The 24848-nt window shown below is 42.8% G+C and overlaps 1 protein-coding gene across 1 annotated transcript in view; it reads right to left on the bottom strand.

Moving 5' to 3' along the window:
- Positions 1-24848, bottom strand: part of LOC138737388 (dynein axonemal heavy chain 8-like) — a 397732-nt gene that overhangs the window by 195972 nt on the left and 176912 nt on the right. Inside the window, exons 20-21 of the mRNA XM_069888135.1 lie at positions 14233-14459; positions 8236-8354 (exon numbers count right to left, since the gene is read on the bottom strand). Of these exons, the coding sequence (XP_069744236.1) occupies positions 8236-8354; positions 14233-14459 (346 nt within the window). The remainder of the gene's footprint in view (positions 1-8235; positions 8355-14232; positions 14460-24848) is intronic.

Below are 24848 nucleotides of genomic sequence, written 5' to 3'. Positions count from 1 at the left end.
TTTAGGCTTCGGGCTGAGATTCTAAATTGGAGAAAAGCCAATTTTGAGGAAAAGAAAATGGATTTCGGGCAAGGATGTGCGAGGTAAGTGGAGGAAGCTGAAGTTATTTAAGTCATTGGTGAGGCCACACTTAGAATATTGTGTGGAGTTCTGGTCACCCAGCAGCAGGAAAATTATGAATAACATTGAAAGAGTACAGAGAATATTTATTAAGATGTTGCTGGGCCTTCAAGAGTTGAGTTACCGGGAAAAATTAGGACTATACTCCTTGGAATAAAGCAGAATGAGGGGAGACTTGATAGAGGTTTATAAGATTGTGAGGGGTAGAGACAGAGTAGATGTGAGTAGGATGTTTCCACTTAGATTGGGGGAAATGAATACGAGAGGTTATAGCTTGAGGGTGAAAGGGAAATATTAGGGGAAAGTTTTTCCCTCAGAGAGTGGTAGGAGTGTGGAATGAGCTGCCATCTGATGTAGTAATGCAGATTCAATTTGAGTTTAAAAATAAATTGGATAAATACATGGATAGGAGTGGTCTGGAGGGTTTTGGAACAAGAGTAGGTCAGTGCAACTAGTTAGTTTTATTGGTTAGCTCAGTATGGAAGGGTGAATTGGTCTGTTTTTCAGTGCTGTAATGTTCTATGGTCCTATGGACTTCAAAGGTAAAATTTTAAGAGTACAGAGTTTGTATGTTCCTGTCAGGATCAAAGGCAAGGATAGAAGGTATATAGAACCTTGATTTTTGAGGGATATTGGGGATCTGGTTCAGAAGAAGAGAGAAGTGTGTAACAGGTATAGGCAACATGGAGCAAATGAGGTACTTGAGGAGTATGAAAATGCAAGAAAACCCTTGAGAAAGAAATCAGGGGGGGGTGTGGCAAGATGGCGTAAGGATCAGACGTGCCTTCCAGTCCTCTCCTGACTCTATCTTATTGTTTTGTCTAGAAATGCCCGTTAAAATTCTTTAAAAGTTTAGATAATTTCAGTGCTGTTAATTTAACTTATGATGGTACAATTGGTGGAAAAGAGCAAAAAAAAAATGACAACAGATCATCAAAAAACTACATTTTCCAAAAGTTCAAGTTTTGGAGCCTACCTACAGGAAAGACACCGGGACTCAGCGTGAAATGGATCCCAGGAGAGAGGAACAGTGTTCGGATGTAGAGCTCTATGTTACATCGGTAGACCCCCTTAAAGAGGGTGCCAAACAGCCTTTAGAACAAAGAGGCATTGGTCAACTGTAGAGGTGGCGCTGCAAACTGCATCTCTTGAGATAGAAAAAACCTATACAACGATGTACTGGGAGAACTTAATACATTATGGACTAGGGAAAACCCCGGCCAGCGTCCTCCAGTCACTGCTGGAGAGGCTGTGGCTGGGGTTTTCACACGGAGTCATACTAAAAGGAAGGCAACCAGAATGAAGGAAGGAACAGAAGATCCTTTGGTTATGCAGAAGAAGCAGGAATGTTGAGCCAAAATCTCTTCCAATTGAAAAGATTTTTGTGAATCTTGAATCTAAATTATCTTATACAATGCAGGGATTATCCAAGATTATGACTAAACTTGGTACTAGGTTTAATACTCTGGTGAAAATACATTCTCAACAGATGGCTGAGTTTGGAGCTCTTAAGCTTGAAGTGAGAGATAAATTTAATTCGTGTGAAGAAGATATAGACGAAATAGGGGATCAAGTTTTTGATGTGACCAAAATGGTCGAAGACTTACAAACTCAAAATAAAAATTTGGTGAAAAAGATTGATTATTTGGAAAACCAATCCAGACGGAACAATATAAAGATTATTTGTTTGCCGGAAGGTATGGAGGGACCAGACCCAAGAAAATATTTTACTGAATGGATTCTGCAGGTGCTGGGTCAAGAACATTTCCTGGAAGGTATAATACTGGAATGTGCTCACAGAGCCTTGCGTAGAAGACCTATTTCAGGTCAAAGTCCAAGACCTGTTTTGGTTCGTTGCTTGAATTATTATGACAGAGAAATAATTTTACGAGTGGCTATTAGAAATGCACAACAGAGAAAATCACCTTGATGATTCAAAATAATCGAGTTTTCTTCTATGCGGATTTGAGTCAAGAAGTTATGTTCCAACGACGGGAATTCAATCCTGCTAAAGAGTTGTTGTGGAAGAAAGGTTACAAGGCAACCTTTAGATATCCAGCTGTTTTGAAGGTTTTCCAAGATGGTTACCAATCAAAGTTCTTTGATTCTCCAAAGGAAGCTATAGCATTTGGTCAAGAGCTGCCAATCACTCAGTTTCAACAGAGACATAGTCTGCCGCGATCTCTAAGGAGACAAGAGATGGAAGAAAAGAGCCGTGCTCTAAGAAGGAATGGTTGTAATGGTGACTCGGCAGTTGGAGCTGATTAAAAGAAGAGATGTCCTTTTTTTTAATGTTTTTTTTTTAAAAAAAGGGATATTAAATAATGATGAAGTTAGTTGAAGATGAAGTGAGAGTTGGGGGAGAGAACTGGATAGGCACTATTTCCTGAAAGTTATCTGCTACGTGTGAGTTATCTCACACCCATTTTTTTTTTGGGAGTCACCGCATTGCGTGGTTTAGACGCGGGGGGGGGGGGTATTTTTAACCTCCTACCCGTTTTTTTTCTTTTTCTTTTGTATTATTAGATTAAAGAGTGAAGGGTTTTTTTTTTGTTTAAATATAAAAAAAAAGCATAAGAAAGTATTTGATTGTTAAAAAACTAAAAATTGATGTGGTTTTTTTTGTAAAGTTTATTCGTAGATAAGGAATATCTGAAATTTAAATGTGAATGGGATGGATAAGTTTTTTTTATATTTTTTCTTTAACTTTAAGGTGAAGGAGTGGTAACTCTGGTGTATATTATTTTGCTATTTTAGTTATAGAATGAAGGGAATAATGGTGAAAGTTATAAATTGAATTGTACAATTGTTAATGAGGCTTGAATTTTGTTTGTGGTTTATGCTCCATTTGTTGAAGATATAGATTTCATTGTAGATGTGTTTTTATTATTTGGATATCTGAATTTTAACGTAATGATTGGGGATATTTAAATGTGGTATTGGAGCTTTTATTGGATAACTATTCAAGAGTAAAAGGGAAAAATGGTGGAAGAGTACTAAAATGGAATTGTACAATGCTTAATGAGGTTTGAATTTTGGTTTAAGATGTGGTTATGTGACTAATATGATGATAGATGTGAAGTTAGTTGATATTTGGTGAACATTTATCTCTATAGAGAAAGTTTTTTTTCATCTTTTTTTTATGCTACAATTTTTTTTAAGAATTAATTATTGTTTAAGAATTTTTGATAGATAATGTTACTAACTTTACTAATGTTTTATATTAAATTTGAGTTAAATATATGTTTAATCTTAACTCCATTTGTTAAATATATGCATTTAAGTTTGATTTAAATATGTTTTTTAAGTCTGATATCTTAGTATTAATTACTTTTCTTTTTGTTAGTATTTTAATCGGTTATGTTTTTTTTTGTAAGTGGGTTTTTTTCTCACATATTATTAACTTTATTAATTCTTCACTCTTTATTTTGGGGGAAAGGGGGGTTGGACTAATTTGAGTTGGGTTATTAATGTGTAATAATTACTGGGGAGGGTGTAGTTTATTTAGATTACTGATATTGAATTGTAATTTTATTATTTTGTTCTTAATTTTTTTAAATGTAATCCTATATGTTATTCATGTTATAAAATCTTAAATAAAGTTTAAAAAAAAGAGAAAGAAATCAGGAAGAAGGTCATGTGGTTTTGCAAGCAGAGAGAGTAAAACAGGTTTTTATCTCTGACACAGAGAGAGAGAGAGAGAGAGAGAGAGAGAGAGAGAGAGAGAGAGAGAGAGAATTCAGTTCTGCAGTTTCAGAGTCAGCAGCAGCAGCTGGGACTGGAACCTGGAACAGGACAAGCTGGCAAGCTTGTGCAAAACCCCATTTGGAAGATGCGTTGTGAGTGCTTAGTTCAACCTAGTCAAAGCCCTTGTGGTTCATGAAAGAGGAGAGGACTGGTTGCCTAATGTTTCACTTGGAATAAGAGAAATAAAAAGGAACTCTGTGGTGACCTGAAAGAAAGAGGTTATCATCTGGAGAACCCTGAGGGGGCAAGTTTCTTTGGCAAGACACTGAAGTGGCTGGTTACAAGGAATCAATTGTGGGTGTCCAGCGAACAACAAATCTCTCTCTGAAAGCCAACAAGAACCTTCCTGCACGGTAACCATTTACTTTTCAAGCACCAAAGCCTGGTAAACTTCATAAATGTTAAATTCTGTTCACAGTATAAGAATTGCCTGCAACCAGAGAAATGAGAAGTAAGATTGAACCAAAGTAAGAGTGAATCAAAGAACCTTTCTGAACTCACACATACATTACATACACACGTGCTTAGAATTAGAAGGGGGTTAAGTTAGGTTAGTTAATAGTGATAAGTTAAAGTGTGATTCTGTTTTCATGTTCAAAGATGATGAAAAGCAACTTTTGTTCAAGTAAACATTTGTCTTGGTGACTATCTATTGCTACTGGGTTTTGGGGTCCTCTGGGCTCAGAACACAAAATATTTAAAATGTCCAGAGGATTGAAGGTTAGCTCCTATTGTCTTGTTGTTTAAAAAAGGCTCTGAAAGTAATCCTGAAAATTGTAGGTAAATTATTGGAAGGTGATCTAAGAGATTGGACTATCTGAAATGGTCGGGACTGGACCTACTTCTGATAAATGATATTTTCAGATAACTGGTCATTTTTCAAAAACAGCCCAATAGCAACAGAAAATGATTTTTAACAACAAACAACAAGGGAAGGCTTTTTAAGCATGTTTAATTCTCACCAAAAACAACCTGAACAAAACAAGACTCCATACTCTGAGTCCTTTTACACTCAGACCACTGTCCAGTTTCTGCAACAGCTTCACTTTCTGTTGTATGGACAGACATAAACATTTCCTCGTTTTATTTTCAGTCACATCTACAGAGCTACAGACACTTTACCCTCAAGTGCTCCATTGGAATCAAAATGGTGGCTCAGAGACGCACATGAACATGCTGGGTTTTACATTTTTTCATCCTGTGACATCAGTTTGGCTCCGAAAAGTTTTTGGACAACTGAGGATTTCTGATTGCTTTGGATATTCTCAATTATCCAAAGTTTTTTTTTATCCAAAAAAAATTTCAGAACTGAACAGACATCTCTTCCTGGTCCAAAATAAATTTGGATACCTGAGAATTTTGGATAATCTGATTTTGTATAATCGAAGTTGTACTATTATTTGGATGCCCATGGACTGATTAGGGATAGTCAACTTAGCTTTGTGCATGGGAGGTCAAGTTTAATCAATCTTCTAGAGTTTCTCACAGAGGTTACCAGGAAAGTTGACGAAGGCTGTGGATGTTGTTTACAGGCTTTTGACATGTGAGATTGGTCAGGAAGACGCTAGGTATTCATCGTTAAGTAGTGAAATGGATTTGACAATGGTTGGATGGGAGAAGCCAGAGAGTAGTGGCGGACGATTGTTTCTCAGACAAGAGCCCTGTGACGGGTGGTGTTCCTCAGGGGTTGGTACTTAGACCATTGTTGTTTGTCATCTATATCAATGATCTGGATAATAATGTGGTCAATTGGATCAGCAAGTTTGCAGATGACACTAAGATTAGAGGTGTTGTGGACAGCGAAGAAGGTTTTCAAAGATCTGAACCAGTAGGAAAAATAGGCTGAAAAGTGGCAGATGGAATTTAATGCAGACAAGTGTGAGGTGTTGCATTTTGGAAGGACAAACCAAGAAAGGATGTACACGGTAAAAGGTCGGGCACTGAGGAGTGTGGTAGAACAGAGGGATCTGGGAATACAGATACATCATTCCCTGAAAGTAGTGTCACAAGTGGATAGGGTTGGAAAGAGAGCTTTTGGCATAAAGGCCTTCATAAATCAAGTTATTGAGTAGAGGAGCTGGGATGTTATGGTAATTTTGTATAAGACATCGGTGAGGCCAAATTTGGAGTATTGTGTGCAGTTTTGGTCACCTAACTACAGGAAAGATATCACTGTTAGAAAGAGTACAGAGAAGAATTACTAAGATGTTGCCCGGATCAGGAACTGAATTACAGGGAAAAGTGAAACAGGTTAGGACTTATTCCCTGGAGTGTAGAAGAATGAGGAGATATTTGATAGAGATATTTAAAATTTTTCCACTGAGGGTAGGTGAGACACAAACCAGAGGACATGGGTTAAGAGTGAAAAGTTTATGTGGAACATGAGGGGGAAATTCTTCACACAGAAAGTGGTGGGGACAATTTAACTAAAATCTAAACTTAACCCCAACTATGCGCAAATATACCTATGTGTATGTGTGTGTGTGTGGATTACCCAAACCATTATAGTTTAGGCACAATTATGGAAAGTCAATTCCTAAAGTTTAGTCTTAGAAATCCTCTGTTGAAACTCATAACTTTTAAACTGATGTTCAGAAGTAATTATGAAGTAGGTGAGACACAGTCATCAGACTATTTTAACTCATGAATCCTTGTCAAGTTGCTTCCAGAGAAATGTCTTTTCATATGAATGGATCTCACAACTCCTTTTTTCCTTGCATAGGGGAAATGATATGTGTGAATTCCACAATGCTTCCAAGACCCAGGGAAGGGTCAGATGAAATGACCATCAGAATGGTCATGATCCAAATGCAAGAATGATCCTGCTTCCTTTACCCAAATATGGGTAAAAAAAATGACCATTACAATGGTTACAGTTTATCATTATTTTTCCCTGCAAAGAGAGACAGCAGAAGTGTCCATTTCACTAAAGCCAGTTCATTTCTGTCTCTTGCAGATCTCTGGTTACTTATTAATTGATCTTGCTTTTTCAAGTGCCTTGCTTGATAAATACTGAAATCTTTTCTGTTTCATTTTCCCAAAACATGGCTCATAATCATATGACTTGTAAATGTCCCATCTGGTCTTTCTTCCTGAAATAACATTGTTCTTCCAAACCATTAACTTTGTTTTGTAGTTCCTACTTGATGGTGCCTTCTATCTGCCCTAAAGCTGTGGATAGTTTTGCTGTGAAAAGGAGTTGATATAAAACGTTTTCAGCCTGTGTTAACCCTAAGGTGTGGTTTCTAAATAAAATATGATCACACGGCACAAACTAGAATATTTGAAGAGGTTTGTTTCTGTGCTGTAATGTTCTATAGTTTGTTATGGTTATATTATATTTAAATATATTTTTAAAAAGAGATAGATTGTGCCGGTTTTAATGTTGGTCACCTCAAATAGAGTTACACTTCACATCTCATTTAAAATGCAAGAGCTTGGCTGAGGCCAGTCATGCAGGCACCAATGGCTTTGCAAAAAACAATGGGACTTTTCTGGAAGGAATTTTAAAAAGTGGGTGCAAGTAAACAGTCCAGGCTGTAAGTGCTAATAAAGATCTTTCAAGGATTAGGTTCGCCCTGTAAGAGCTTCTGGTTTTGACAAGCAGAGAGAGAGGAAAAGACCAAACAGGACTTCTCTGAGAGAGAGAGAGAGAGAGAGAACTCAGATCGAGTTCTGCAGTGGCTTTTAAGGCTGAAATGCAAAAGGTTGAAGGTTAATTGGGCATCAAGGGCCTTTAGGCCAAAAGGTAGTCCTCAACTTCCGACCTAAGTGAGTTATGTTCACCCGCACGTATGGCCAAATTAAAAAATTTTTTTTATTAAAACTACTGTACAAGTACATATTTTGTATTAAAAGTACTGCATACAGTGGTCCCCGCTCCCCGTCAGCAGCCTGAGGTCCCCTTTCCTTGCAGGCCCTGTTCCCTGACTTACAACCAATGCAAGTTACAACCAATCCTTTTCTGTCCCCTTTTCAGCTGTAAGTTGTGGACTAACTATGTCTAAGTTTAAAATTTGTCACTTCTTTGCCCATTCTCCTCATCTATCCAAGTCTCTCTGCAGCCTCTCCATTTTCTCCCCACTATCTGCTCTCTACCTTTCTTTGCATTGTCTCCAAACATTGCCACAAAGCCATTTATTCTGCAATCCAAATCATTAACATAAAACTTAAAAAGAAGTGGCCATAACACTGAACTCTGCAGAACACCACTGATAACTGGTAACCAACCAGACCCACTTGGTTTCCTGCCGATCAACCAATACTCTACAGTGACCAATATAAAATTCATTTCATTTCAACTGATGCGGCCCAGCTCCAAACAATTGCAAAAGCTGTAGTATAAATTGTCCTTAGAAATGCACCTACCCAATTGCATGTGCTCAGCTAAGTCATTGATGTTTGTGTGCTTTGCTGAGTAAATAGATTTATAACCATTTATAAAGGCAAGGTAAGATTTAGGAGTAACATGTGTTCTTCTCCGGTATCTGAAAAATAAACACAAAAATTACTTTTCTTATGTCATGTAGTTCATAACTGATTTAAAACAAAGAAAAGTACAGGAATGGGCCCTTTGTGCTGAATATGATGCTCAAGTTAAACAAACTCTGCTGCTTCAACATGTTACATATCCCTCTCTCTTCACATCCATATGTCCATATGGAACCTTCTTACATATTAATTTGGTACCTGATTCCACCACTACTCAAGGCAGCCTGTTATAAGCACCTACCCCTCTCCATGTAAAAAAAACTTGCCCTACACAACTCCTTTAAATTCCCCACCTCACGTTAAATGCATGTCCTCTGGTGACATTTTTATCCAGTAAAAGTGCCATTTTACCCTATCCAGGAGTAAGGTGATCTGTTGTTTCTCAGGTTTACGTAATGGTTAAACAGGTTAGGACTTTATTCCCAGGAGTATCAAAGAATGAGGGGAGAATTAATAAAGGTATTCAAACTTATAAGGGGGATAGATTGAATAAATTCAAGCAGGCTTTTTCCACCGCGGTTAGGTGAGAAAAAAATAGGACATGGCTTCAGGGTAAAAGGTGAAAGGTTTAGAACATAGAACACAACAGCACAACACAGGTCCTTTGGCCCTCCATATTGTGCCAACCCATATATTCCTAAAAAAGTATTAAACACTCCTACCACATAAACCCTTTTTTTTCCAATCGACTTGCCCATCTAAGAATCTCTTAAATGACCCTAATGTTTCAGCCACTATCACCATCCCTGGCAAGGCATTCCAGACACCCACAACTCTCGGTGTAAAAAAAACCTTACCCCGGGTGTCTCCCTGAAATTTCCTTTGTACATATGTCCTCTGGTGTTTGTTGCTCCTGCCCTAGGAAACAGTTGCTGGCTGTCCTCCCTTTCTATGTCTCTTATAATTTTGTAGACCTATCTTGTCTCCTCTCATCCTTCTATGAGAAAAGTCCCAACTCTACTGACCTTGTCTCATAAGACTTATTTTCCAAATCCAGGCAACATCCTGGTGAATCTCCTCTGCACCCTCTCCATGGCTTCCACATCCTTTCTATAATGAGGTGACCAGAACTGAACACAATTCTCTAAGTGGGGTCTCACCAGAGATTTGTAGAGTTGCAACATGACCTCTCAACTCTTGAACTCAATCCCCCTATTATGAAACCCAACATCTCATAGACTTTCTTAACTATCCTATGTTATTGAAAACATCTGCTTCTGATTTACTCTTGCTAGTTCCTGCCTCATCCTACTGTATTAGCCCTTCCCCAATTAAACACTTTCCCATTTTGTCTGCTTTCATCCTTTTCCATAATTATGCTAAGGCTCAGGGAGAAATGGTCACTCTCATCAAAATGCTCCCTCATTGAGATCTCCCACCTGACCAGGTTCATTATCCAGAAATAGATCAAGTATGATCTCTCCTCTCATTGGCTGATCCATGTACTGTGTCAAGAATCCTTCTTGTACACACCTGAAAAATTCAGCCCCAACCACCCCTCTTGCAGCCAAGTGCCAGTCAATATTAAGGAAGTTGAAATCACCCATAAGTACCACCCTGTATTTCCTGCATCATTCCAAACTCATCTGCTCTCTGTGGGCTATTTAGGGGCCTTTAGACTACTCCCAGCACAGTGGTTGTTCCCTTCCTATTTCTGACTTCCACCCACACCGACTCAGTGGAAACTCCTTCCACAGCCTCCTCCCTTTCTATAGCTGTGATACTAACTCTGACCAATGATGCTACTCCCAACACCCCACCCCACCCCTCCCTCTCTTACCTCCCATCCTTTTCCTTTTAACCTGCATCAGTGAATCCTGCCCTTCCTCCAGCTAAGTCCCTGTAGTGGCCACAACTGATCCATGCTCTAAGTTTATCCCCGCCATTCTTAAAATTCTAGCATTGAAACAGACACATTTCAAACCTTCTGACTATATTTATGCCTGACCTTCCTCACAAACTTAAAACACACAGCATCATACTTTTGACTTTCTGCCCTATTCTCTGCCCTCACATTCTGGTTCCCATCCCCCTGCCAAACTAGTTTAAACCCTCCTCAACAGCTCTAGCAAACCTGCCTGCCTGGATATTGGTCCCCCTCCAATTCAGGTGCAGCCTGTCCATTTTGTACAGGTCAGACCTTTACTAGAAGAGACCCAAATGATCCACAATCTGAACCGCTGCCCCCTGCACCAACTCTTCAGCCACGCATTCATCTGCCACAACTTCTTATTCCTACTCTCTCTGGTGCATGGCACAGGCAGCAGTCCTGAGATCAGCACCTTTGAGGTCCTGCTTTTTAACTTCTTACCTAGCTCCCTATATTAACTCTTCAGAACCTCATTACTACTCCTATCTATGCCATTGGACTTCAGGTGGACCACAACATCTAGCAGCTCACCCTCCCCCTCCAGAATGCTGCGAACTCGATCAGAGACATCCCTGATGCTGGCACCTGGGAAGTAACATACCATCCGGGAGCCTCAATCTTGTTCACCAAACCTCCTCCTATCTGCACTCCTAACCAATGAGTCCCCAATTACCATTGCTCTCTTCTTCTCCCCCTTCCCTTCTGAGCTGAGGAGCCAGTCTTTATGCCAGAGATGTGACCACCATGACTTGTCCCTGGTAGATCATCACCCAACAGTATTCCAAAACAGTAAACTTGTTGATGAGAGGAACGGCCAAAGTTGTGCATTGCACTGTCTGCTTTTCTCCTTCCCTCTCTTAACAATCACCCAGTTACCTGTCTCCTGCCTTTCAGTGATGACTCCCTGAAACTCCTCTCTATCACTGCCACTGCCTCCCAAATGATCCTGAGTTCATCCAGCTTCAGTCCCCTAACCTGGTCTTCCAGGAGCTGCAGCTGGAGGCACCTTTTGCAGGTGTAGTCATCAGGGACAATTGTGTTGTCCATATTTACCACATGCTGCATTGCAACATTCCATTGACCCAAATGCTGTCTCCATTAACTCTTCCCAATTTAAGTACAAATAACGTATCTGGCCTTACCCCACTGGAATCAAGCTTGTCCTCAGCCTCATGAGTCAAAGCCTTCAAGTCCCATTTATTCCCTGAGCCACTCACACACTGGCCACACCGCTTGAGATACCCCTCTTTTTATTTATCACTGCCCCTTATCTTTATTACTCCTCCCACCAATTACATTGTATTTAGCTCTTAACTGCCCTCTTTTCCTTTTTAAACTAGACTCATGTCCAGCTGAACATTGGGGAAACTTCTTCAAACAGAGGGTGTGAAATGACCTGCAGTTGAAATAGTAAATCTGGGTTCAATTTTTAAATTTAAGAATCATTTGGACAGCTTCTGTATATGGACAGGAGAGGAGGTATAGAGGGATATGGTCTGGGTGTACATCAATGGGATTAGACAAAATATAAGTTTGGCACAGTCTAGATAGGTCAAAGGGCCTTTTTATGTGCTGTAGCATTCTATTGTTCAAAGATAAGAATGGAGGGACATGGACCAACTGATGGAAAATTCGATGAGCAAAGGTAGTTATTTTAGTCAGCATGGTTGATTTGGGCCAAAGGGCCTATTTCAGTGCTGTACATCTCTTTCACCAAACTCTTCATCTAATAACTGTGATTTTTAAATTACATTTCATCATATTAAAAATGATTATTGGTCATAATCACTGGATGTGGAAGCTATGGACAGGGTTCAGAGGAAATTTACCAGGCAGTTGCCTGAATTGGAGAATGTATCTTATGAGACAAAATTAACAGAGCGAGAGCTTTCCCTTTTTGAGTGAAGGATGAGGGTTTAAATAAAGGTCTACAAGACTATGAGAGACATAGATAGAGTGCACAGCCAGGACCTTTTCCCTGGGGTGACAGTAGCAAATATCAGAGGACATCTGTAGAAGGGGAGGAGAGGAAAGTTTGGGGGAGACGTCAGTAGTACGTTGTTTTATACAGAGAGTAGTGGGTGCATGAGTTTTTCAAGCTTTGTTGGGACCAAGGTAAACTGCCTCAGGATCTTCGTGATGCCACCATCATCACCCTGTACAAAAACAAAGGCGAGAAATCAGACTGCTCAAACTACAGGGGAATCACGTTGCTCTCCATTGCAGGCAAAATCTTCGCTAGGATTCTACTAAATAGAATAATACCTAGTGTCGCTGAGAATATTCTCCCAGAATCACAGTGCGGCTTTCGCGCAAACAGAGGAACCACTGACATGGTCTTTGCCCTCAGACAGCTCCAAGAAAAGTGCAGAGAACAAAACAAAGGACTCTACATCACCTTTGTTGACCTCACCAAAGCCTTCGACACCGTGAGCAGGAAAGGGCTTTGGCAAATACTAGAGCGCATCGGATGTCCCCCAAAGTTCCTCAACATGATTATCCAACTGCACGAAAACCAACAAGGTCGGGTCAGATACAGCAATGAGCTCTCTGAACCCTTCTCCATTAACAATGGCGTGAAGCAAGGCTGTGTTCTCGCACCAACCCTCTTTTCAATCTTCTTCAGCATGATGCTGAACCAAGCCATGAAAGACCCCAACAATGAAGACGCTGTTTACATCCGGTACCGCACGGATGGCAGTCTCTTCAATCTGAGGCGCCTGCAAGCTCACACCAAGACACAAGAGAAACTTGTCCGTGAACTACTCTTTGCAGATGATGCCGCTTTAGTTGCCCATTCAGAGCCAGCTCTTCAGCGCTTGACGTCCTGCTTTGCGGAAACTGCCAAAATGTTTGGCCTGGAAGTCAGCCTGAAGAAAACTGAGGTCCTCCATCAGCCAGCTCCCCACCATGACTACCAGCCCCCCCACATCTCCATCGGGCACACAAAACTCAAAACGGTCAACCAGTTTACCTATCTCGGCTGCACCATTTCATCAGATGCAAGGATCGACAATGAGATAGACAACAGACTCGCCAAGGCAAATAGCGCCTTTGGAAGACTACACAAAAGAGTCTGGAAAAACAACCAACTGAAAAACCTCACAAAGATAAGCGTATACAGAGCCGTTGTCATACCCACACTCCTGTTCGGCTCCGAATCATGGGTCCTCTACCGGCACCACCTACGGCTCCTAGAACGCTTCCACCAGCGTTGTCTCCGCTCCATCCTCAACATCCATTGGAGCGCTCACACCCCTAACGTCGAGGTACTCGAGATGGCAGAGGTCGACAGCATCGAGTCCACGCTGCTGAAGATCCAGCTGCGCTGGATGGGTCACGTCTCCAGAATGGAGGACCATCGCCTTCCCAAGATCGTATTATATGGCGAGCTCTCCACTGGCCACCGTGACAGAGGTGCACCAAAGAAAAGGTACAAGGACTGCCTAAAGAAATCTCTTGGTGCCTGCCACATTGACCACCGCCAGTGGGCTGATAACGCCTCAAACCGTGCATCTTGGCGCCTCACAGTTTGGCGGGCAGCAGCCTCCTTTGAAGAAGACCGCAGAGCCCACCTCACTGACAAAAGGCAAAGGAGGAAAAACCCAACACCCAACCCCAACCAACCAATTTTCCCTTGCAACCGCTGCAATCGTGTCTGCCTGTCCCGCATCGGACTGGTCAGCCACAAACGAGCCTGCAGCTGACGTGGACTTTTTACCCCCTCCATAAATCTTCGTCCGCGAAGCCAAGCCAAAGAAAGTGGGTGCCTGGAATGCATACACAGGGATTGTGGTGGAGGTTGGTACAACTGGGACATTTAAAAGACTACAAGACAAGCACAAGAATGCAAGAAAAATAAAGGCTTCTGGGTGCGAGGTAGGGAAGGTTTAGATAATTGAGTAGGTTTCTACAGGACAACACAGCCTTTATTGTGCTGTAAAGTTCTATATCGTCGAATGAATTATTTTTAAATGACACCAAATGAATAAAACAGTACATACCTCTGAAAATAGTCTTCACAGGTTTGATGGACTCTGTCATGAAAGACACCCATTGTTTCTACGAGTTGGGTTTTGACCTCCTCTGAACAAACAATGTGAAAATCAGAAAGAAAATAGCTGGACACAGCAACCAAAGCTTCTCTGGGCCAACGACTGAACCAGTCCATGGTGCAACCGGAAATCAAGCCAGGGAATTTCAGGGCTCGAGATCGAAACTTTTCACCAACCTAACAACAGAATAAAAACATTTTTTAGAAATATACACACTAATCCTTGTGAACATTTCTCATCTTCCTGGTGATTGTGTGCTCGGATAGTACTCAGAACAAGAAAGGGGAGAACAAGGGTTTAGAGACCCTTCTGTTGGCCATGTAAATGTCATGGTCAGCCAATGGGTTAGATGTTGGAGATGTTGGCCAAGGAGAGTATGCTTCAGATGAACACAGCAAATAGGAGCAGGAATCAGCCATCTAGCCCTTCAAGCCTGCTTTGTCATTCAATAAAATCATGGGTGATCTGGCTGTAGACTGAGCTCCATCCACTCACCTTAATTCCCCAACTATACAAATATCAATTTAACTCTTAAAAACAATTAATGAGGTAGCATCTACTATTTCTTTGGGAAGAGAATTCAATAGATTCACTACTTTCTGTGAAAAGCAATTCCTCTTCATCTCTGCTTCCCTCTCTCTGGTGGGGGGATTAACCTACCAGGAAAAAGCCACATCAGCCAGGTCTCTGGCACCGTCTAACTCTGGGGCTTAGAAGGGAAGTTGGGAAGGAGAGCAATAGTAAAAATAGTGAATTGGTTTGGGGAACAAACAGAAGATTCTATGGATAAGATCGAGTCTCCCAGATGGTATGCTGCCTCCCAGATGCCAGGGTCAGAGACACCTTGAATTAAGTTCACAGCATTCTTAAGAAGGAGGGTGAGCAGGCCAGAAGCCACCACACACATTGGCACCAAGATCATAGATAGGAAAGGGATGAGATCCTGAAGAATGACTATAGGGAGCCAGGAAGGAAGCAAATAAGCAGGACCTCAAGGGTGGGAAAAGATGGATTGCTGCCTGTGTCATGCACAAGTAAGGGTATAAATAGGAAGAAATAGAATATGAATGGATGGCTGAAGAGTTGATGCAGTGGACAGGGGTTGTGTTTTGTGGATCATTGGGCTCTCTTGTGAGGAAGGTATGACCTATACAAAAGGTCACACTTGAACTCAAGAGAAACCAATGTCCTTGCAAACAGGTTTGCCAGACCTGTTGAGAGGATTTAAAGTAGGTTGGTAGGGGTATTGGAACCAGAGTGTTGGGTCAGACGATGGAACAGTTGGTGGAAAGGTAGATGCAATGTGCAGAGTCTATGAGGAAGGAGAAGCAGTAGACATAGCATAAATTCAGTTATTTGGATGGGTTGAACAATAAAATAGAACAATGGAATATTACAGCGCAATACAAGCCTTTAACCAATGATGTTGTGATGACCTGTATAAACCTACTCTCCAACAATCTAAACCTTTTCTACTTCACACTCATATCCTTCTATTTTTCTTGCATCCATGTGCCTGCTGAATGTCCCAGCCTCTACCACCAGCAGGCACCCACTACTCTCTGCATTTATATATTAAAAATATGCCTGACTTTCCTCCCTTCACCTTGTACAGATGTCGTCTGGTATTTGTTATTGTCACCTTGGGAAAAAGGTGCTGGCAGTCCACCCTATCTATGCCTCTCTTAATCTTGTAGACCTCTATCAAATCACCTCTCATCCTTCCTCGCGCCATGGAGAAAAGCCCTAGCTTTATTAACCTTGCCTCATTCTCCAATCTAGGCCACATCCTGGTAAATCTCCTCTGCATCCTTCCTGTAATGAGGCGACCAGAATTGAACACAATTTTTCAAATGAAGTGTTTCCAAAAAAGTGTTTACTTTAATGTGTGAAGTATTAAAAATAAGGGTGTTGAACTTACAGAGCATGAATCAATACATGGAATTATGATGTGAACATTAAAGAGACTTGGATGTCACAAGGTCAGAACTTTAACATAGCCTGGACAAAGATAGGGGCAGAGAAAATGGGAAAATACTTAACTGGGTAGGGTAAATTACAAAGTTATTAGGCTGGAATTTGGGAACGTTAATTTAGAATGCATGTTTTCAGGGAAATGAATAGGAGAAATGTGGAGGTTGTTTTGGGAACACTTGGATGAGTTCTGGATAGGTTTGTCCCACTGAGACAGGAAAGGAAATGTAGGGTAAAAGAACCATAATTGAACAGAGGTAGTGCAAGGTATCCAAGTGGAAGAAGGAAGCATACATAAGGTTTAAGTAGCAAAAATCACTCAGGGCTCATGAGAATTATAAGGTAGGCAAAAATGAACTTAAAAAAGGTTTGAATAGAAGCAAAAGGGGTCATGAGAGGCCTTGGCAAGTAGGATTAAGGAAAACCCTAAGGTGTTTACTATGAAGAAAAGGAGGATGACTAGAATGAGAGTAGGACTGCTCAGGGCTAAAGTGGGGAACATGCTTGGAGATGGAGGAGGTGGTAGAGGACTTAAATGACTGCATTGCTTCAGTGTTCATTAGAGAGATGTCCTTTATGAATGTGAGGTTAGTGTAGATCATTTCTCAAGTGCTGGAGCATGTCAAGGTTAAGTCAAAGGTTCTGTTGAAGCTTATAAAAAACATTTGGATAGGTAAGTTACCAGGGATGGATGGGATATATCCTAGGTTACTTTGGAAAGCAAGGGAAGACATTGTTGGGCACTAACGTTGAAATTTGCATTCTCCCTAGCCACAAGAGAGGTTCTGAAGGTTTGAAGAATGGTAAATGTTGCTTCACTATTCAAGAAAGCTAAATAATCCTGGGAATTGTAGATTAGTGAGTCTTACATCAATAGTGGGGAGTCAGCATGTGTTTGTAAGGGGAAAATCATGCCTCATGAATTTGAGTTTCTTAAGGAGGTGACAGAACAAATTGATGTAGGTAGATAAGTGGATGTGATGTAAGTGGATTTTAATAAGACAAGATTCTCCATGGTTGGCTTATTCAGAAAGTAATCAGATATGGCATTCATGGAAATCTGGCTGCTTGGATTTGGAATTGGCTTGCCCACAAAGGCAGAGGGATCTTCTAAATTTTTAAAATGTATACATACAGCATGGTAACAGGCTATTTCAAACCTCAAGCCTGTGCTGCCCAACTACACCAAATTAACCTCCAGCCCCAGTACTTTTTGAATGGAGGGGGAGAAACCGGAGCCCCCATGGAAAACCCATGCAGACATGGGAAGAACATACAAACTCCTTACAGATAGCATGGGATTCAAATCCTGGTCCCAATTCCTAGTGCTGTAAAGGTGTAAAGGCATCGCGCTAACTGCTAAGCCAACTGTGCTGCCCAACTGTGCTGCGTTCTGAGACCCTTGCTCTTTGTGGTTTTATGAATGACGTGGATGAAGATGTGGAGGGGTGGGTCAGTTTTTGCAGATGATACAGAGGTTGGAGGTATTGTGGAGAGCGTAGAAGGTTGTTGTAGGTTACTACGGGACATAGGATGCAAAGTTGGGTGGAGAAGTGGCCGATGAATTTCAATCTGGAAAAGTGAAACAATACATTTTGGAAAATCAAACTGGAAGGCAGCGTATGAGGCAAATAGCAGGATTCTTGGCAATGTGGAGGGACAGAGGGATCTTGGGGTCAAAGTCCACTAATCTGTTCAAATTGGTGGTTTCGGCAATGTAGGGAGTGCAGGCATTCATTTGTTAGGCAATTGAGTTCACGAGCAGCAAGTTAATGTTCCAGCTCTAGAAAACTCTGGTTAAATGGACAATGATCGTATTACTTTGAGTTCTGGTCACCTCATTATAGAAAGAATGTGGAAGATTTGCAGAGGAAAGTTAAGGTTAAGGAGCTCAAGGTTTTCTTATTAGAGCAATGGAGGAGGAGGAGGTGTATCAGATTATGAGAGGCTTCAGTAGGGTGGATAGCCAGGGCAGCAGAGGACATTAGTTTGATTGGATGTTTCAGGGAGATACTAAAGGTAGAGTCATGGGTGCTTGGAACACATTACCAGTGATCATGGTGGAGGCTGATACAATAGGGACATTTAAAATCTGAGATAGGCACATGGATTGCTATCCCATTCTAATCAATGTTGGCCAGCTCCTCTCTCATGCCTCTATGTTACCTTTACTCCACTGTAATACCAATACATTGGATTTTAACTTGTCCCTCTCAAACTGCAGAGTGAATTCTATCATACTGAGATCACTACTCATGATTCTTTTACTTTCAGGTCACAATTCAACTCCAGTTCGTACCAAATCGAGAATTTCCTTTTTGGAAGTGGCTTGATCATAAGCTGCTCTAAAAGGTCATTTCATAGCCATTCCACAATTCCTTCTCTTGGCATCTAGTGCCAACCTGATCTTCCCAGTCTATCTGCATGCCTTCTCTAATTCCTGTGGTAATTTGCACTCCACATCCAAAACAGTCTCAACTCAATGCACAAGGATTCAACATCCTCTAATCTTGTGTCCTTTCATCTCTCCTTGTTTTTAGACTCCAACACCTGTAACCTTTGTGCCTCACTATCATTCATGATTAGCCAAAGCCTCAATGGATATGGGCAAAAGGCCAGTCAGTGGGACTGAGATGGAAAATGGATCAGCATGATTATATGGCAGGGCAGACTCGATGGGCTGAATATTCCTATGTCAGCGGTGGCCAAACCACAGCTCATGAGCTACATGCAAAGTGCAGCTCACGGAAGTATGTTGGCTGGAGGAGAAACCAGCACTCCTGAAGCCTTCCCAGGACCCTCTGAATCCATAAAGCCAGACCAGGGGGTCCTGTGACAGTCACAGCATGGGCTACGTGACAAAGAGTGGGAAGAGGGAGTGGGCATTGAAAGAATGGCCTCAACATAGGAGCGGAGTGAGATGCACATGACGGAGTTAGGTTCTCCTTGCTCAGGCTGGGCCACACTACTGTAACGTGACTGATTGCACTCAGAGACTTGATGGGAGTACAAACATGTTTTTAATAGCTTACAATCAATGGCCGGTATACACAATTGTCCTCAGGTGAATCTGAGGTAAGGCGGGAAACCCAGGGTTTATACTGGAGTAGGTGAGGGTGGAGCCAAGGGAGGAGCCAGCCATCTGAACAACACACAGTCACTGCTGTTCACTGCTTTCACCCCTTCCTTCAGAAGAGAAACTGCGGGTGAAAAACAGAGACCATATGTTAAAAAAAACTAATAGTTTACAAATATTTACGTCTGTCAGGAGGTCTAGTTATTTTGGTTGAGTGCCTCAGAACTGGGGGACTTTGGGTTTCCTGAACTTCTTGGACCCCCTCAGGTGCAGTTACTGGGTCTCGAGAGCTCCGGCTCTAAGAAGCAACCTTATGGAGTGAAGCGCCATAGGTAGGACTTCTTGCCAGCATGAGTCTGGAAGGCCTTTGGACCGGAGAGGCAATTTCATGGCCTTCCATATAGTCACATTTTCCTTTTCAATTTGTCCATTCCCCTGGGGATTGTAGCTAGTCATCCTGCTTGAGGCTATATTTCTTACGAGCAGGTACTGGCTTAGCTCTTCGCTCATAAAGGATGAGCCCTGGTTGCTATGGATGTAACTGAGATACCCAAACAAGGTGAAAATAGAGTGCAAGGCCCTGATGACCATGGTGGTGATCATGTCTGGGAAGGGGATGGCGAACGGAAAAAGTGAATACTTGTCAAAGATGTTAAGAAAGTACACGTTTCTGTTGGTGGAAGGGAGGGGACCCTTGATATCAATGCTGAGTTGCTCAAAGGGGTGGGATGTCTTTATCAGGTTTGCTTTGTCGGGGTGGTAGAAGTACGGCTTGCACTCAGCGCAGACCTGGCAGGACCTGGTCATTTTGCTGATATCCTCAATGGTGTAGGGCAGGTTGCGTGTCTTGACAAAATAAGCCTGGGTGGCAAAGCTCATCGTGCAGTGACCGTAACTGGGTGGTGTGTGCAGAGACACAGTTTCCTCTTGACAGAACATCTGGCCTGTACGCTATATCATAATTATAGGTGAAGAGTTCGATCCTCTACCTCGCAATCTTGTCATTCTTTATTTTACCCTTTTTTGTGTTATTAAGCATGAATGCCATTGATCGCTGGTCAGTGAGCAGTGTAAATTTTTTGCTGGCCAGGTAATGCCTCCAGCGTCTGATGGCCTCTATAATGGCTTGGGCCTCTTTCTCCACTGATGGGTTCCGAAGCTCATGGCTTTGGTAAGTGTGGGAAAAAATGGCAGCCGGCCTGCTGGCCTGCTTAATGGTAGTGGCCAGAGCTATGTCAGAGGCATCTCTCTCCACCTGGAAGGATACATTCTCGTCCACTGTATGCATGGGGACTTTGCAATATAGCTTTGAACGTAGTTGAAAGCCGCCTGGGCTTCAGCCGATAATGGGAAGGAGGTGGACTTTATCCACATAGTGAGGGACTCACTGAGTGTAGTAAGAAAAGAATCCCAGGCACCTCCTTAAAGCCTTAATTGTCTTTAGGATCGGTAGGTCTAACAGGAGGTGCATTTGATCGGGGTCAGGACCAATGATGCCATTCTTCACCACATAGCCCAGAATAGCCAAACATTTAGTCCAGAACTCGCATTTACTGGAGTTGTATGTGAGATTTAGGGATTTGGCAGTGTGGAGAAACTTCTGGAGGTTGGCGTCGTGGTCTACCAGAGGGTGTCCATAAATGGTTATGTTGTCGAGATAAGGGAAGGTGGCCTTCAACCCATATTTGTCAACCATTTGTCCATCTGTCTCTGGAAAACCAAGACCCTTGAAGGGGGACCCTCTGGAACTGATAAAGCTGTCTGTCTGCCTCAAGTGCTATGTAAGAACTGTCCTCAGAATGGATCGGTAACTAATGGTATGCAGCTTTCAGGTCAATGGTCGAATAGACCTGATTCTGCACAGTTTCGTTTACCGTATCTGGAATTCGAGGGAGGGAGGGTGTGAAGCAATTAATTATTTGGCTATAGTCAATCACTAGCCTGGACTTTGCTTCCCCTTTCACGATTACCATCTGGACTCTCAATGGCTTGTTGTTGGGCTCAACGATATTTTCTTTGAGCAGCTGCTGTGTCTCGGCTCCAATAAATTTCCAGTAAAGGGGTACTGATGGTAGTGATCAGCCATGATCTGTAAAATGGTGGTGCTGGCTCGACGGGCCGAAGGGCCTACTCCAGCTCCTATTGTCTATTGTCTATTATGGCTATTGGCTTGCAATCGTGAGTCAGGTTTATTAACAGTGGGGGAGGGGGGGTGGTGGAATCAATATTTAGGGTGGAGAGACCACATGTGGCATCCAGCTTTTGGGACCCACCGTTCCGCATCGTGATTGGAGGAAGTGAGCCAGAGTACTCCATGGTCATGTCTTTAAGATGACACAGGAAGTCCAGGGCCAGCAACACTGGTGCACACAAATCCTTCAGTACATACAATCAGAACTTACAAAATTCCCTTCCTTTTACAGTTAGATGTACTATACAGTACTCCTGGATCGTCACAGAGTGTGAGTGCAATACGAAGAAAATATAATAGTCTGTTGGATACCCCTTTAAGTTGTACTGCCGTGTTTATAAAGATTTCAGTGGAACCAGTGCGAACCAAGCAATCAGTTAAGTGTCTGTTTACCTTCACTTGCATTGTTGAGTTATTCAATTGGTGAGGTCTTGCTCCAGAAACCACATTGGTCCCCAGGTTGATGTCGACTCTCTCCTCTTGGCCTGTGGGCAGACAGGATGGCGACAACCATGAGGTGTGGCAAGATGGCTGCCCTCTGTCTTGATCCGAGGGAGAACTAGGCGGAGTTGACCTCAAGGCATGGTAAGATGGTTGTCCTCTGTCTTGATCCGAGGGAGAACTAGGCGGAGTTGACCTCAAGGCATGGTAAGATGGTTGTCCTCTGTCTTGATCCGAGGGAGAACTAGGCGGAGTCGACTTCGAGCCATGGTAAGATGGATGCCATTGCTTCCCGCGATGCTTCACTTCTGGTGGTGGGTCTCGCCACGAGGTGCAACAAGATGTCGATGGCAAGCAACATGGAGAGCCCAGGGCAGCACTTTGGGATTTGGGCATGGGTCGAACACCGATTCAAGGGTTGCACACGCGGTCACTCTCTTTGGGCTCCCCTTGGCCCTGCAGAGTTTTACCCAGTACACTTGCTTATCACATCCTGAGGACAAGGCATCCTTTGTGGGGCATCGGGCGGGGGATGCTGTGCCTGTCCACGGAAGTACCATTCTTGTTCGCACGTGGCTGTAGTCAGTGCTGGGGCTGCGGGGGTTGCCGGCGCCCCACTGACCTGATCTTCCAAAAAGGCACCACTTTCATCCATGAGGTTGTCAGCTCCAAGTTGGGCCTGTTCAAGTGCTTTCGCCAGCTCCAGGGTGCAGGGCAAGTCTTTCTTCCCCAACTCTAGCAGTCGCTGCCTCATGTACCTTAACCTCACTTCTGCCATGCGGGTGTCCTGGATTAGTTCCTCCTCTTTCACCCAGGCTGTGACTGCTTCATAGTGGCATTTCCTAGTCAAGACCCACAGTTCAAGGACATAATCATCCAGTGACTCACCCGGGCGTTGCCAACATTGAGAGAGCCGGTGTCTCGCCAGCATTCTGAGGCCTCATGTAGCAGACCTTCAACCCTTTTATGGCAGACTTAAGTTGCACAGTCCCTGATGACAGCGAACCCCTTGGGGTTGACTCGAGAGGGAAGTGCAGACCTCTGGAGAGTACTGGAGTTGAAGATGCCTTGTGTGGCCATTTAGGTAGGACTGGAAGCTCTCCAGCCAGTAGGCAAATTGCTCTGGGGCCTCTGGGGTCAAAGGATTGACCTGGAGCATGCCTGGCTTCAACAGAGCTTCCACCCTGCTTCAAAGTAACCTATTAAAATTGTAACGTGACTGATTACACTCAGAGACTTGAGAGGAACACAAGCACACTTTTAATAGCTCACAATCAATGGCCGGTATATACAATAGTCCTCAGGTCAATCAGAGGTAAGGCGAGAAAACCAGGGTTTCTATTGGGGTAGGTGAAGGTGGAGCCAGTCATCTGAACTACACATAGTCAGTGAATTCCAGTTCACTGGACCGCCAACGTAAGTGTGCAGTAGGAGGGTCAAATGAAGCTGAGAATCCTCTGCAGGGAGCAGGCACAGAGGCTGAGAAGCCAGGACTGGGTCAAGAGAACTCTGATGAAGAGTCCCAGAGATGGGACGTCTGTCCAAGCACTCTGGCAGGGGGAAGCAAGATGATGGAGATGGGGAGAAGGACCCCATTGAGGACCCCATATAGGTGCCCTGCCAGGATAGAGCTCGAGCTGGCAGCAGCAGTAAAGATCCTGTCAGTGGCCACGGGAAAGCCCTGGCCTCACCGGATGGAAAGTCAGCACCAGGCAGCGCAGAAGTTAGACTGCTCCATACCTCAGCCTCTGACGACTGGGAAGAGGGAAGTGGAGCATGGTAAGGGGAGAAGCAGAGCTGTGAGCCCACTACCCTCAACTTGCTGCAGGAGGAAGCTTTGGATTGGGTTGCTTCCTGCATCGTGCGCTCGGCTGTGGATGCTGCAATGGTGCAGGTATCTGTAGACTGTGGTGACCACGAGGTCACCAGGGGTCATCCCCTGTATATAAAGCAGTCCAGAGCTACAGTCGAGCCTTCCAGCTTCATCTTGCAAAGAGACAAGACCTCTTTGTGTACATATTAGTTTATTAAAGCTGTCTTATACTTGCACTGCTGGTGTGGTGATTTTCAGTACAGAGACCACTGGCAGCAGCGTTCCCAAAGAGAACTACATCAGAAACAGGAGCAGGAGTCATCCATCCAGCCTGTCGAGCATGCTTCCACATTCAGCAAGATCACAGCTGATCTGGCCATGGACCCAGCTCCACCTTTCCCCACATAACCCTTAATTCCCCAACAATTCAAAAATCTATCTCAGTGTATTTGAAATATATTTAATGATGCAGCTTCTACTGCTTCCTAGGGCAGAGATTGCTACATAAAATCATTCAGGATTTTGAAAATATTTGGTATGTATCTGTGTACTTTTTGATTATTGAAACTAATACAAATTAGAAGTTTAAAAACTATATACATGAATAAATTTACTGCATACTTTTATTTCTTAGTATTTATGTAAAATTTGTAACAAAATATGCATGTAAGAGCAAAAATGTGTATGTAATATTTGTTCATGATTCTATCCTTCCTATAGTATGGGGACCAGAACTGCATAATACTCCGTGGTCAATCCAACATTTTGTACAATTGTAACAAGTCAACCCAGCTCTTGTACCAAGTACCACAGCCAATGAAGGCACGAATGCCATTTTCCTTTTTTCACTACCCTGTCATCAGTATCACCACTTTCAGGGAATAGTGTAGTTGCCCCTCAAGATCTTTCTATTTAACAACTCTTCCCAGGGCCTTGTAAGTCTTGTCCTGGTTTAACTTCCCCAAATCTGTCTCTTCCATCTGCCATTCTTTGCCAATTTATTAACCATGTCACCTGCATTCAGATCCAAATCAGGTGGACCGTGGAGAGCATTCTGGCTGGTTGTATCA

This window comes from Narcine bancroftii, chromosome 6 (genome assembly GCF_036971445.1).
Source record: "Narcine bancroftii isolate sNarBan1 chromosome 6, sNarBan1.hap1, whole genome shotgun sequence".
Classification (NCBI taxonomy): domain Eukaryota; kingdom Metazoa; phylum Chordata; class Chondrichthyes; order Torpediniformes; family Narcinidae; genus Narcine; species Narcine bancroftii.
The sequence above is the reverse complement of the archived record's forward strand: the minus strand, read 5'-3'. Positions and strand labels throughout refer to the sequence as shown.